Raw genomic sequence first — 14,932 nt, forward strand, 5'->3', positions numbered from 1 at the left:
ACGCTATATTTATTATGTCTACATTTTATTCTAACAATGAGTGCGTTCATGTCATGAGGTATTACTCAATTTCAAGCAGTACTTGGTATAAATAGTATAAGACAATACCAGAAATGGGGATTTAATAATTCTATTATGTTAGGCTGCAGCGACTGTATTGCATTACGGATCAGAAAATACTGGCTAAAAAATAGTACCAAACATAAAACATCAAGCAGCTTCTATAATTTACTTATTCCAAAGTTCGGAGCCTTACACCAACCTATTTTGGGAAAGATTCTGTTTGCTTTTGTGAGATAGTGTGACTAACCGGCTGTGTCCAATCAGCCGGCGGAGTGTCTGCAATGAAACGTCTTAGTCTGTGCGGAAGGAGTTGCCGAACGAATTCGATAATCCCCCGCCACCCCCTCCCACCGCATAAAACATGATTCCATTTGGAGAGATCTCAGTGAGGTGAACTCCGCTTCATAATCCCACAACCTCCCCCACAAAAAAAAACGGGAAAAAAAAATGAGTGATCTTGTCTTGTGTGGTTTTAAAGTTGGTCAGCATGTCCAGTAAGTACGTTTTGTTGTGTATCGGACTCTGGCATTGTCACTTCATCCTGCTATTGTTGTCGTTCTGTGTCACTATGACTGGAGACTACAATTTACTACGTTCACATTAGTGGTTCGGTAATCTGCAGACGTGTGGACTCGAGTATTGACTGTCACATCAATGACTCACGACAATCAGGTTTACGAATAAACAGGGACATAGATTACCATTACTATATTGACAGTTACTATGGTACACATAATGTCATTGTATAGTCATATCACCTCGTACTTTGGTACGAGGTACATTATTAAAAAAAAACAAAAAAAAACCTTAAACTGTATTATGGAAAGCAGGAAGTGAACAAATGTAACAGTTACTGATTGTAAAAGTACCAGATGGAGGGGTAGGATTTAATAAGCTTTGCTTCTTCCTACTCCTTTTGGACATGTGGAACTGTGAACTGATCCACCAGTTGCCCGAAGACAGCTGGCATAGGCTCCAGCACCACCGCACCCTCGTGAGGCTAAGCGGTAGAAAATGAATGAATGACGTAAAGAGACATAGACAACACCAGGACCCTGTGGCGCAATGGTAGCGCGTCTGACTCCAGATCAGAAGGTTGCGTGTTCAAATCACGTCAGGGTCACGAAAGGGAAGTTTTATGCTAGGTGTGGCCTGTTGCACATTCTCAAAATATAATCTGACAAGAAAATTAACAACTGCAAATCATAACTTTACAAAAATGAAGTCAAAATTTTCAGTTGAAATTTGCGTGTGCCGGTCACGTCGGGGGTCACAAAAGTATGGTAGTCACAACAGGACCCTGTGGCGCAATGGTAGCGCGTCTGACTCCAGATCAGAAGGTTGCGTGGTCGAGTCACATCGGGGTCAAGAAACTGTACAGTTTTATGCTAGGGATGTCCAAAGTGTGGTACATTCTCAAAATAAAATCCGACAAGAAAAAAAATTGTCCATAGGTATGAATGTGAGTGTGAATGGTTGTTTGTCTATATGTGCCCTGTGATTGGCCCTGTCCGAAGACAGCTGGGATAGGCTCCAGCACTCTTGTGAGGATAAGCGGTAGAAAATGAATGAATTTCCTTCACCACTAATGTAGCATTTGTTGTGGTCGGGACTTTCGGGACTTTGCTTAGTGCACAGCGACCAGTTCTGATTCATCGCAGGGTTGCGTAATGTTGAGGAGTTTGATGGTGATCATCAAGACGACAATTGGGTGCGGATGTTGCGACCGATGTCACGGCTGTGAGGTCGGGTCACACGGTTGGATATGCAGGTGCACAGAAACGGCAGCTTTTTCCCACAGCAAATGGGCAGCTCTTTTGTCAGAGGTGTGCTGAGGCGTGACACGTTAAGACACACACACTAACACACACACACACACACTAACACCCTCATCTCTTTCTGCCACAGGACGGCTGATAAAAATATCACAAAACGCTATCAGGCAATTAAACAGAGCGAGGCAGCGATATGCAATGCAATGTGCAAATAAATACAATGTGTATGCTGGAGCCGATCCCAATTGAATTCGGACAGGAGGTATGGTACACCCTGGACTGGTCACCAGCCAATTGCAGAGAAAATCTGTAATTTGAAGGTTTTTACCATATGTAATCCAAACCCCTGTTCAATGCCGAGAGCGCTGTATCACTTGCAGTACTGTACGTATTTATTTGTGTTAACGAACTCTTCTACACCTGAACTAGACACAAAGACATGCACCCCTATGGTGTTGTTATGCTAGTATTTTTTCTCAGAAATACACCAAATTGTGGCACTGTTAGGAAAACCAGCAAAGTTTTGTGGGTTAAATAAAAGGCAAATAAAGTAAAGAAACAAAAAAGTGTTTTTATTTTTCGAAAAGTACATATAATGAAAATCAAATATAACGAAAATCAACCGGCTGACCTTGCACCGATAGAACTGATTTAATTTTTAAAACATAATTGAAACAGAATGGCATTATATGTACTTTTTACATATATACTTTTATATATGAATTATCTTTACTTTATTTGCCTTTTATTTAACCTACAAATTTGTCAGATCATTTTTCCTGACCCTATAGTTAAAAAAAAAATACAAACAGTATCATTAGTGTGTTTAGTTGAATGTAAATTTGTAGCCTCCGAATCGGAGCAGGAGGGGATAGAAAAGAAGAAAATGAAAACAAAGAAAAACAGCAGCAAAAATTGTCAGCAAATGTCTCTGATGGTTATAAACGACCACACAAGGTATTATCAACAGGAAGTAAAATGTCTTTAGACAAGATTGACACCGTGCGTAGCTAGTGGAGTCTCACTCCAACTGCACTGATAGATGAACTGACTCCAAAGACAATAAACTGCCTTACAAGGCTTTATTTGTTGTTCATTAAAAGCCTGTTCAGCTCCATCAGATCGTAGCATTGTGGAATATATCTGAGTGCATTTGTAATCATAAAAAAAAAAAACTACCCTCATTAATAAAAGCTTTGTATTTCTTTGGTCCGTGAGAGCAACAAATCATTAGCTTTTATGAATACAAATGATTACAGCCCAGCGAGACATTGCAAGTGTTACATCAAAGTAAAAAGGAGCTTACAGACAGTTTTTCTGCTTAGAGATGCAGAGATGAGGTCATTTGAGGGGCGTTTAGGGATAAGAATGCAAAATATTTCCCGTCTTAGATGTAGATGTTTGGAACATCGGGTTTCAGTGAGACACAAACAGAAATCATCCTCAAAAGTGTAATTACGTTAAAATGTATCTATTTGACGCTTATCCGGATCAGCCGGGTTGGAGTCTAACCTTGCCAACTGGTCACCTGTCAAATTTTTTTCATGGATTTTTATCAAACTGTAATTTACAATGCATCCACTAGGTGGCGCATGTGCAATCAATTGTCTTTTTGTGGAATGAAATCTTGAGGAAGTTATATGGGATAAAGGATAAAAGATATTCAAGTACATTGTACTGGCCTAAGTGTAAGACAGAGCACAGGCGAGGTAATGGTAATGGTAATGGTAATGGTAATGGTAATGGTAATGGTAATGGTAATGGTAATGGTAATGGTAATGGTAATGGTAATGGTAATGGTTTAATTTCAATTGAACATGCATCAGTTCACAGTTCCACATGTCCAAAAGGAGTAGGAAGAAGCAAAGCTTATTAAATCCTACCCCTCCATCTGGTACTTTTACAATCAGTAACTGTTACATTTGTTCACTTCCTGCTTTCCTAATATAATTTAAGTTTACAATTTTTTATTTATTTATTTATTTTTCATTCATTCATTCATTTTCTACCGCTTTTTTCTCAAAAGGGTCAGGGGGGGTGTTGCTGGAGCCTATCCCAGCTGTCTTCAGGCGAGAGTCGGGGTACACCCTGGACTGGTGGCCAGCCAATCACAGGGCACATATAGACAAACAACCATTCACACTCACATTTATACCTATGGACAATTTGGAGTCGCTAATTAACCTAGCATGTTTTTTGGAATGTGGGAGGAAACCGGAGTACTCGGAGAAAACCCACGCATGCACGGGGAGAACATGCAAACTTGACAGGGTGGAATTGAACCCTGGTCTCCTAGCTGTGAGGTCTGCGCGCTAACCACTTGACCGCCCTACAAAAATAATAATAATAATAATAACAAATAATACTATATTTGCTTACAGTGCTGCAGTCTAACATTGAATGAATGAAAATGAAAGTGAAAGTTAAGCCCTTATGAGTGTTTTAGTGGTTTAATATTAACAACGGTTAACTTATTTGTACCCAAAAACATTGAAAAACTGGATTTTTTTTCCATTATTAATGATGGGGAATTTAATTGACAATATAAATGAATCAAATGTGGAACATCCAGCTAGAATGGATTATGTTCATGTTCTAAGTATGTCCATTTTCTGAGGTCTCATGGGGACTCATACCCCCCCCCACCCCCCCACACCCCATAGCCAATGTGGATTTGGAGAAACATAGAATGAAGAATGATAACTGGATGGAATAGCCCTGCCCCCCCCCCCCCCGACCCACCCCCCCCCAATCAGTACAGTGTGCCCAGATGAAGGGCTGCTAAGTCAGCTGTGGTCCAAGCCCGCTCTGGCGCCACAGATCAGCCTCCCAGTGTGTGTGTGCTGCAGACAGAGATAGGACGCTCAAAGGGGGCCGCCGCCACAATGATGGCCGCCTCAAAAAGGTTCCCATTCCCGTTTCTTCCTCCCTCAATCACGCTTTTTTAAATAAGCGTAAACCATACCGTATTGCAGAAAAAAGACGACTTCTTACTTCTCTCTTTGTCTGTCTCGCCGGACTCATCACACCCTCAAAATGGCCGGCACCTCGTGGCGCTCGTCGAGCCGCCTGTCACCCTTCCTCTCTGCAGTGACCTTGAGAAGAGGAGCGATGGTTGCTCTTGTAGCTGCAATAGATTCGTATACACACACACATACACACACATACACACACACATACATCCTCCATCAGGAGCCGGGGAGAACCCCGTGCATATCCGCATCAATCAAAGTGGGATTAGGCTGCCTCTCTCTGGTCCTTTTTATTTCCCATTAACATCAAGTGTGCTGATGAAATACAGAGCTGTTAAATGGTAACTAGTTTAGCCACACTGCATCTGCTATAGCATCCCCATTCATTACATTCAAAGGAAGTGTGCTGTTACATCAATAAACTTCTTTGTTGTTTATCACCTTTGGTAACCTTGCAGGCCCCGTATTGGATTTTCATATAACATCGCCAAGGACAAGGCGGGCAATGTCTTTATAGAATTATAGTTTCTTTATGACATTTGGATGTCTTCTAGCACAGAACACCGGGGGCACAGTTTTATGGAAACATGTTCACTTTGAGTGCATGGGATGCAGTTTGTGGGTTTGTTTGTTTTGTTTTTTTTTACAATTTATGACAAAAAAGTGTGAGTGTGAATGGTTGTTTGTCTATATGTGCCCTGTGATTGGCTGGAGACCAGTCCAGGGTGTACGCCGCCTCTCGCTCGAAGACAGCTGGGATAGGCTCCAGCACCCTCGCGCGGCCGTCATGAAAATAAGCGGTAGAAAATGAATGACTGAATGAATGTTCACTTGAGTGCATGGGATCCAGTTTGTGTTTTTTTGTTTTTTATACGAAGACAGCTGGGATAGGCTCCAGCACTCCCACGACCCTCGTGAGGATAAGCGGTAGAAAATGAATGAATGAATGAATACAATTTATGACAAAAATGTGTGAGTGTGAATGGTTGTTTGTTTATATGTGCCCTGTGATTGGCTCGAAAACAGCTGGGATAGGCTCCAGCACCCCCACGCAATTGTCATGAGGATAAGCAGTAGAAAATGAATGAATGAACGTTCACTTTGAGTGCATGGAATCCACTTTGTGTTTTTTTATTTTTTTTATGAAGACAGCTGGGATAGGCTCCAGCACCCCCCGCAACCCTCATGAGGATAAGCGGTAGAAAATGAATGAATGAATGAATACAATTTATGACAAAAACGTGTGAGTGTGAATGGTTGTTTGTCTATATGTGTCCTGTGATTGGCTGGGGACCAGTCCAAGGTGTACCCCACCTTTTGCCCAAAGACAGCTGGGATAGGCTCCAGCATCATAAGTGGTAGAAAATGAATGAATGTTCACTTTGAGTGCATGGGATCCAGTTTTTTTTTTTATACGAAGATAGCTGGGATAGGCTCCAGCACTCCCATGACCCTCGTGAGGATAAGTGGTAGAAAATGAATGAATGAATGAATACAATTTATGACAAAAACGTGTGAGTGTGAATGGTTGTTTGTCTATATGTGTCCTGTGATTGGCCAACCACCAGTCCAGGGTGTACCTCGCCTCTCGCTCGAAGACAGCTGGGATAGGCTCCAGCAGCCCCCCCGCCACCCTCATGAGGATAAGCGGTAGAAAATGAATGAATGAATGAACGGGTAGCCAATCAACAAACAAAGATAAGATATGAATACATCTAATTATAAAAATATCAAAATGACAATAATAAAAATAACAGTAAAGATAAGGAATTTGGAAAACATTATTTAAGCAATTAAAAAGGCCGCTACAAAAATGTACAATTTTTTTTTTGCACTTTTGTTATGTGTTTTACATTTTCTACAGTCCATTACTGCTGAAAAATTGCTACCATTGTATTGATGAAAACTCAAATTTTGATTTATTGTATTTAATATGGTATTTAGAATATCATATAAGTATAATAATAATCATTAGTATAATTTATAGTTTTTTTTGTATTTATATATATTAAATAGTATATACTGTATATACGTATATTTGGTGTTATTATGATATTTGGTGTTTTTTGCTAGTGCTCCTTGTACCTTATCTTACCTTATCTTAGCTTATGTACCTTTGTAATATTAAGCCGATGCATAAAGCTGCCATATGCTAACATTATATACTGTAGCTATGATGTGGCTACCTGTTCCTGGCTGGTCCACCCGATATCACCATCCATGAAAGTAGGTTAATCGCAGGGTCACCATGGTAACGCCACCGTTTTGTAAAAGCCAACCAAATGTATTCCATACTGTTGCTTTAAGATGAATGTAATAACTAAGTGCTGAGTTTGCTGGCGAGCCATCAGATGTCATTCATGCATCACATCCTAGTGGAGATGATGCATGAATTCTTAATCAAATAAGAAAAAAAAAACAGCGAGAAGTGATGGCGGTGGCGGGCGGGCGGGCGGTCGTCCTGGCCGTGTTGAATTAATGAGGCTTCCTTCCGCTTGCCACCTTTGGGAACCAGATGCCTCATCACTCTTTCTTTCTTTTTCCCTGCAAATAGGACGGCTCCATTAGAACGCCTGACCGCCGTCAATTTGAGAAAAGAGTGGAGTCGCGCTTGGCAAAGGTGGGGGTCTCCCACCTCCTGAGCACCTGAGTCGCTTCACACCAATTTAAAACCCGGTTGCCGTGTTAGATTCCACCTTCGCGTTCGCACTCGCCACATTTGTTCTCTTGCTTTGTCTTGATGTCAACGTTGCCCTTGACATTTTCAGAGCATAAAGAATTCCGTTCCGACTACTGTCATTGGCTGGCCTTGGAGCCGCTGTTGGGCGGTGTACATGTCAATCATTATAATAGCACCACTGATTGGTCCTTCCTGCTTCCTGCGTTTTTAGACATGGGCTGTTTATGCAGTCATGGGGTAGTCAAAGTACCACTCATTAGTCTGGATACCACTCAGTGTGTGTACTATGTCTTCCTGCCTTTTTACACATGCTGACAGTATTGTCTTTGGCCATGTTTCCTGTTCTGTGCAGTCATTGGGCGGTCTACATGTCAATCATTATAGTCGCACCACTGATTGGTCATGATGTTCCGAGTGTGTGTTTATGTTAGTGCTTTCATTGCATGTTCTGGCTATACTGTCACGGTCACTGTTCATGCAGTCATTGGGCGGTCTAAATGTCAATCATTATAGTAGCACCACTATTATACTACTACTATACCACTACCACTACTACTACTACCACTACTATTCTTAGCATGTTCTGACTGAACTGTCACGGTCACTGTTTATGGAGTCATTGGGCGGTCTACATGTCAATCATTATAGTAGCACCACTACTATACTACTACTATACCACTACCACTACTACTACCACTACTACTGTTCTTTGCATGTTCTGGCTATACTGTCACAGTCACTGTTCATGGAGTCATTGGGCAGTCTACATGTCAATCATTATAGTAACACCACTACTATACTACTACTACTATACCACTACCACTACTACTACCACCACTACTATTCTTTGCATGTTCTGGCTATACTGTCACGGTCACTGTTCACGGAGTCATTGGGCGGTCTACATGTCAATCATTATAGTAGCACCACTATTTGGTCATGATGTTCTAAGTATGTGTTTATGTTAGTGCTTTCTGTGCATGTTCTGGCTATACTGTCACGGTCACTGTTCATGGAGTCATTGGGCGGTCTACATGTCAATCATTATAGTAGCACCACAACTATACTACTACTATACCACTACAATACCACTACCACTACTACTACCAACATTAATATTCTTTGCATGTTCTGGCTATACTTTCACGGTCACTGTTCATGCAGTCATTGGGCGGTCTACATGTCAATCATTATAGTAGCACCACTACTATACTACTACTACTATACCACTACCACTAACACCACTACTATTCTTTGCATGTTCTGGCTATACTGTCACACGGTCACTGTTCACGGAGTCATTGGGCAGTCTACATGTCAATCATTATAGTAGCACCACTGGTGCTACTGGTGCTCATGATTGGTCATGATGTTCCAAGTGTGTGTTTATGTGAGTGCTTTCTTTGCATGTTCTGGCTATACTGTCACGGTCACTGTTCACGGAGTCATTGGGCGGTCTACATGTCAATCATTATAGTAGCACCACTGATTGGTCATGATGTTCCAAGTGTGTGTTTATGTGAGTGCTTTCTTTGCATGTTCTGGCTATACTGTCACGGCCACTGTTCATAGAGTCATTGGACGGTCTACATGTCAATCATTATACATGTCATGTCATTACAACAGTGCCACTGATTGGTCGGCATGTCACTATATGCTTGTCCTATATCTTTCTGCGTTTTTAGACATTCCAAAACTGTCAAATGCCAGCTTTGCAGTCGGTGTTCATGCAGTCATGGGGCGGTCTATACACAGTTTATCTATATGTCAATCATTATATCAGCATCACTGATGAAGTGTATGGTCCTTTTTGTGCTTCATACTATATTGAAGTCAGTGTTCATGATGTCACTGGGCGCTCTACATGTCAATCATTAGAGCAGCTCCACTAAATGATCATAATGTTACTAGTTTATGAAGATCGTTTTTTGTGACATTTTCTTTACAAATTACTTTTAATTTTATTAACTTTTACCATGAAAGTTGTGTAAAAATACATTGTTATTGGTCTAGTTTCTGAAAAAGTACAAAAGTTCACAGAAAATGACTCCTATTAGTGAGTGACTCATTTGTAGTCTGTTGTTCCGTTAAAGGCCATCAGTGTTGTATTAAATGTCATTCATTTGAATTTAATAGCATAAAATACCACCTAAATAGTAGACACAATAACTAAATACTTCCACATGACAGTAACTGGAACTAACTTGTACAAAACTGTGGGCTAGATCTAATTCTTCATTGCAACAGTCTATACCTTAACCAGGGCTAAATAGAAGTACACATATAGCATCAAGCCATTATGGTCCTTAGGGTTCAATAATGTAGTATTCTTTCCAAAAGTTCCACCCAAAATAAAACTTAGTTGCGAGTGGGGCACAGTATAGGTGAGAATATGAGACCAAGCCCACAGAAATTTGCATACAAATTGCCCAGCTGCTACCTTGCTGTTATGATGACGCCAGCACACATGAGCTCCTTGGATTCATTCGGAGGCGGAAACGCAAAACGAAAAAAAAGAGATCCTGTTTCAATGTAAAGCTGAGACAATGTGATCCGGAATCTATAGTTAAAAAGATAAGAGAATAGTTGCTTTTATATGAGACAAGTTAGAGATTGGTAGGCCCAACAAATCACAAAATTTGGGAAAAAAAATAAAAAAAAACATATAATATATATACAATTTTTAATTATTATTTCAAATTCAGATTTTTTTTATTTTTTTCCCCAAAGCTCACCTTAATCCTTTACATTGAAACCTGAAGTCCACATACTGCTGACAACACACTGCCCCCTTCTGGCAGCATATGGGAGCATGTTTACCATACAGGAAGTATAATATTTAGCTCAAGGGCAAGCGGTGATGTCTTTTTTTTTCCCCATAGTCATCCTAGCTCAGCTTACTAACACCGAGATGGTTTAATCATTATCTCCTTTTTGGGTCACACAGAACCTTTGCTCGCTGTGTGCAACATTAAACTGTACAATCACGGCGCAATGTATCATGACCCGGTTACATATGGTTAGTTATCAACCGTGGCAAGGCCTGAGTCAGCAAAAAAAACACCATCATTACGTGTGTTGTTACGTGACCTTCTCCAACAATTAAATAGACCACGCTCAGAAGCGTGACAGCTCTTCCCGCCAAGGTCACACCTCCATAGTTGCTCCAAAATGGCCATCCGATGGGGACTTTGCGGCGCAGGGAAGATCGGTCATGACTTCAGCGTGGCACTAAATACTCTTCCTGCTGAGCATCACCAGGTACGTATATACAACCTCATGGTCTCGTCTTCGCTCGCCGCGAATGAAATGGACGACTTTTTGTTTGTGTAGATACAGGCGATTGCGTCGAGGAGTTTGGCGCGGGCGCAAGAGTTCGCCAAGCAGCACGGCGTCCTCAAAGTGTACGGCAGCTATGAAGAGCTGGCTAAGGACCCAAACATTGGTACGTGGCAAAAAAAAGCTTTGCAGTCAATGTTCATTCAATCATTGGCCGGTCTAAGGGATGCAAACAATAAATATACAAACAATAAAATATATAAAGATATATATTAAAAAATATATATTTATATATAATAAAATATGTAAATAAATATACAAACAATAAAACAATAACTAATAGCGCACAAAACAGTGTCTTTACATTTTTTATGCCTTTTTGCTAAATTAAACATTTTATTAAAAATATATTATATAACAAGAGCAGAGGGAAATTTATATTTATTTAATATTCTAAAATAAATAAAAAATGTATGTATATAATTATCATAAAAATATAAAATAAATGTATTTAATAACGTTTTCTCGTTTATTGTGGCAGATAGGTTCCCAAAATAGCCAAAAATATATATTTATATACAATAAATATATAATAAAATATGTAAATAAATATACAAACAATAAAACAATAACTAATAAACACACAAAGCAGTGTCTTTACATTTTTACGCCTTTTTACTAAATAAAAAAATATATAACAAGAGCAGAGGTAAATTGATATTTATTTAATATACTAAAATAAATAAAAAGTAATGTATATAATTAATATAAAAATATAAAATAAATGTATTTAATAAAAAAAATACATATATATAATTTTACACTGTTTTCTCGTTTATTGTGGCAGATAGGTTCCAAAATAGCAAAAATCTATATATATAATATATATTTATACATAATAAATATATAATAAAATATGTAAATAAATATACAAACAATAAAACAATAACTAATAAACACACAAAGCAGTGTCTTTACATTTTTTTACGCCTTTTTACTAAATTAAAAAATATATAGAGCAGAAGGAAATTTATATTTATTTAATATTCTAAAATAATTTTTAAAAGTATTTATGTAATTAATATAAAAATATAAAATAAATGTATTTAATAAAAAATATATATATTTAATTTTACACTGTTTTTTTGTTTATTTTGGCAGATAGGTTCCCAAAATAGCCCACAAAGTAGCAACCCGTATTTGTTTGCAATTATTATTTATTTTAAAGGCTCTAAAAAACATTTATACATTTGCTCACATTTCTACGTGGTTCAAACACTCTCAAAGTTCAAATTTTGTTTGGATTTTAATAATCAATATCACTCTTCTGACTTGCCTCGTCCCGGTGTAATTCGGCAGTAGCGTTTTTGTATACTTGTTAAACGTTTTTCTCCTGTTGTAATGTTTTACTGCTCCTCCGAGTCCTCCATGAACCAAAGATTCATTAAAAGTATTCCATAATGGCTAACATGGCAGTGATGCACAAAGGAGATCGGTCCACAATGGTCCACAGCCAATCAGAAGGCAGAATACAATAGCCGGGTTCTGTCTTAGCTAATCACACATGCTGAGAAAACATGTTATGGACATGTCTGGACACGTTCAACTCTCAAGTATACAACACCATCTACTGGTAGCAGTAATAAATACAATAACACACATACAACAGAGGACCTATACATTGATCCAATACACCATAAGGACCCAGAACACAATGCACGTTCATACGCTTCAGCACTGCATGTCATCCTCAGACATTGTCTACCTGGGAGTGCTGCACACAGAACACTGGCGAGTGGGCCTCCTCTTCCTCAATGCTGGCAAGAATGTTCTTTGTGAGAAACCCTTCGCCATGAACTCCAGGCAGGTGAAAGACCTCGTGAGTGCCGCTAGGAAGAACAAGGTCTTCTTGATGGAGGTACGTAACGTCCACTTGCACAGCTATTTTTACAACATTGGTTCTGTTGCGGCTGTGTTGTGCAATAATTGAGCATGTGGGCCCTCGTTTTGGCGTAATTGGATAATAGATAAAACCGCGCTCTCCCTCCCAGGCCGTCTGGTCCCGGTGCTTCCCGGCGTACACTGAAGTGCGCCGGGTGCTGGCTGAGGGTTCCGTGGGGGACGTGAAGCTGGTCAAGGCCTACTTCGGCTCGCCTCAACTCAGCATCCCGCGTTCGGTGGAGAAGGACCTCGGGGGCGGGGCCCTGCTGGACATCGGCATGTACTGCCTGCAGTTTGTCCTGATGGTCTTCGACGGGGAGAGGCCGGAGTCTATCCAAGCCACGGGGGTGCTGCTTGACTCGGGTATGAGTCAGCTTTTTGGGATTAGTATCATTAACCACCCTCCATGGATCTGTGATTACAAGCTGCTTATCCTCTGATGCTGCTGAGCAAACTTTCAACATGAATTGCTCCCCCCTCATTCAAAAAAAAATATATATATTCCAACACATCAGGGAGGAATTCTTCACGTGGAAAAGCCCAAAGTTATCTTTTAAAATGTCAGACTAATCCAAATCCCTCCCGCGGGAGCGGCGCTGTAATACGACGAGACTGACAGCGAATGTGGACCTGCCTGTCCCACAGCCAGATAACCTTCAACATTAGAGCTGCCGTTTTCTTATCTTCACATATTTCAACATGAAATCATCTCCTAATGATCTTCTAAACGGGGGTGTCCACACTTTTTCCAACGAGGGCCACTTACTGACAAGGAAAATGATGTTTTGGAGAGTAACACATGTAGATATGCTAAGATCAAAAACTTCATTTTGTTTTTTCTTCATAATAATATTCTTGTAATAGTATCATTTAATTCATTCATTTTGACCTTAATCACATAAAATTATAACTTTTTCTCCCAACCTAATTTTAACGTAATCTAAAATTCCAACTTTGTTTTATTTGTTTCTTATATTACCTTTTTTCTTTTTTCAACTTGATGCTATTATAATGATGTTATTTTTCCTCATAATATTACAATATTATTCTCATTTTTCTCATTAATTTATAACTTTTTTCTCTTAATATTATGACTTTATTATTGTAAAATAAATGCTGACCACTCTTTATTGAATGTATTGAATGAATATACCAGTAGCTAAAATTTTACCAGTGGGTAAATAATAAATAATAAATAATAAATAATAAATAATAAATAATAAATAATAAATAATAAATAATAAATAATAAATAATAAATAATAAATAATAAATAATAAATAATAAATAATAAATAATAAATAATAAATAATAAATAATAAAAAAATGACCGCGCTACACGAAAGCTGACACATTGACCCCTCATGACCAAAACTGGCCCACTGATCTTATCATTATCTTAAAGGGGACCTATTATTCTCATTTCCCTTTGTAATGAATTGTAGACTCCTATAGAGCAGCTCCACACAATAACCGACACAAAAAAGCTTTCTAGATCTTCCAGAATCCTCCAACTGTATTTCCTTGGATTCCCAAAATGTAAGATTATTGTAAGATTTCAATTTTTTTTTCAATTTGTCCACTAGTTGGCGATGAGTAAAGATATTTAAAGAACTTGTGTCTTTTTGAAATATTCATCACAAGGAGTGGACGAGTCAATGGTCGTGGTGATGAAGTTTTCCCAGAAGAGGATGGCTGTGTGCACATTCTCCATCGCTGTCCGTCTTCCCAACGACGCCGTCATTAGCGGCACCAAGGGATCCATTCAAGTAAGTGAAACAATGCAAAGGCGAGCAAAGAGGAGCACTTAATGGTTGTTATATTGTACAACAGCAATCCTTATAAATGTTTGTTAAAGTGCTTTGAATTTCCTCCAGTAGCCTCAAATCATTGCATCACTATGTCTGGTGTTATATAGGTGTGCGGGCCCATGCATTGTCCCACCAGGCTGGTGGTTAACGGAAAAGTGAGCGATTATCCTCTACCAGAACCTGCCCTCCCCCTGAACTTCACCAACAGTACTGGACTTCGCTACGAAGCTGAGGAAGTGAGGCAATGTCTGCTTAAAGGTAACAACAACGCATCTTTATAAGGCCAATGGACACGTCATTAGCAGCACTTGTCAGAGTGAATATAGTTTTGTATTGTGGTGTGCAGTGGTGTAGAAATACAATGCATCATACTGAGAGCTTTTTCATATGGGTTGACTGCCTCGTGTAGCAA

At 39.3% G+C, this 14,932-nt stretch overlaps 1 protein-coding gene and 2 non-coding genes across 3 annotated transcripts in view; all 3 read left to right on the forward strand.

Moving 5' to 3' along the window:
- Nucleotides 1-1,114: 1,114 nt before the first annotated feature.
- trnaw-cca (transfer RNA tryptophan (anticodon CCA)) lies at nt 1,115-1,186 on the forward strand. The gene has a single exon. It is a non-coding gene; the product is annotated as a tRNA-Trp (tRNA).
- A 173-nt stretch (nt 1,187-1,359) lies between these two features.
- Nucleotides 1,360-1,431, forward strand: trnaw-cca (transfer RNA tryptophan (anticodon CCA)). The gene has a single exon. It is a non-coding gene; the product is annotated as a tRNA-Trp (tRNA).
- Nucleotides 1,432-10,661: 9,230 nt separating this feature from the next.
- Nucleotides 10,662-14,932, forward strand: part of LOC131139875 (trans-1,2-dihydrobenzene-1,2-diol dehydrogenase-like) — a 6,012-nt gene continuing 1,741 nt past the window's right edge. Inside the window, exons 1-6 of the mRNA XM_058089814.2 lie at nt 10,662-10,751; nt 10,824-10,935; nt 12,524-12,687; nt 12,821-13,073; nt 14,354-14,478; nt 14,628-14,778. Coding sequence (XP_057945797.2) covers nt 10,662-10,751; nt 10,824-10,935; nt 12,524-12,687; nt 12,821-13,073; nt 14,354-14,478; nt 14,628-14,778 — 895 coding nt within the window. The remainder of the gene's footprint in view (nt 10,752-10,823; nt 10,936-12,523; nt 12,688-12,820; nt 13,074-14,353; nt 14,479-14,627; nt 14,779-14,932) is intronic.

The sequence above is a fragment of the Doryrhamphus excisus genome, linkage group LG13 (assembly GCF_037039965.1).
Source record: "Doryrhamphus excisus strain RoL-2023G ecotype Guam linkage group LG13, RoL_Dexc_Guam_v1.1, whole genome shotgun sequence".
Taxonomy (NCBI): domain Eukaryota; kingdom Metazoa; phylum Chordata; class Actinopteri; order Syngnathiformes; family Syngnathidae; genus Doryrhamphus; species Doryrhamphus excisus.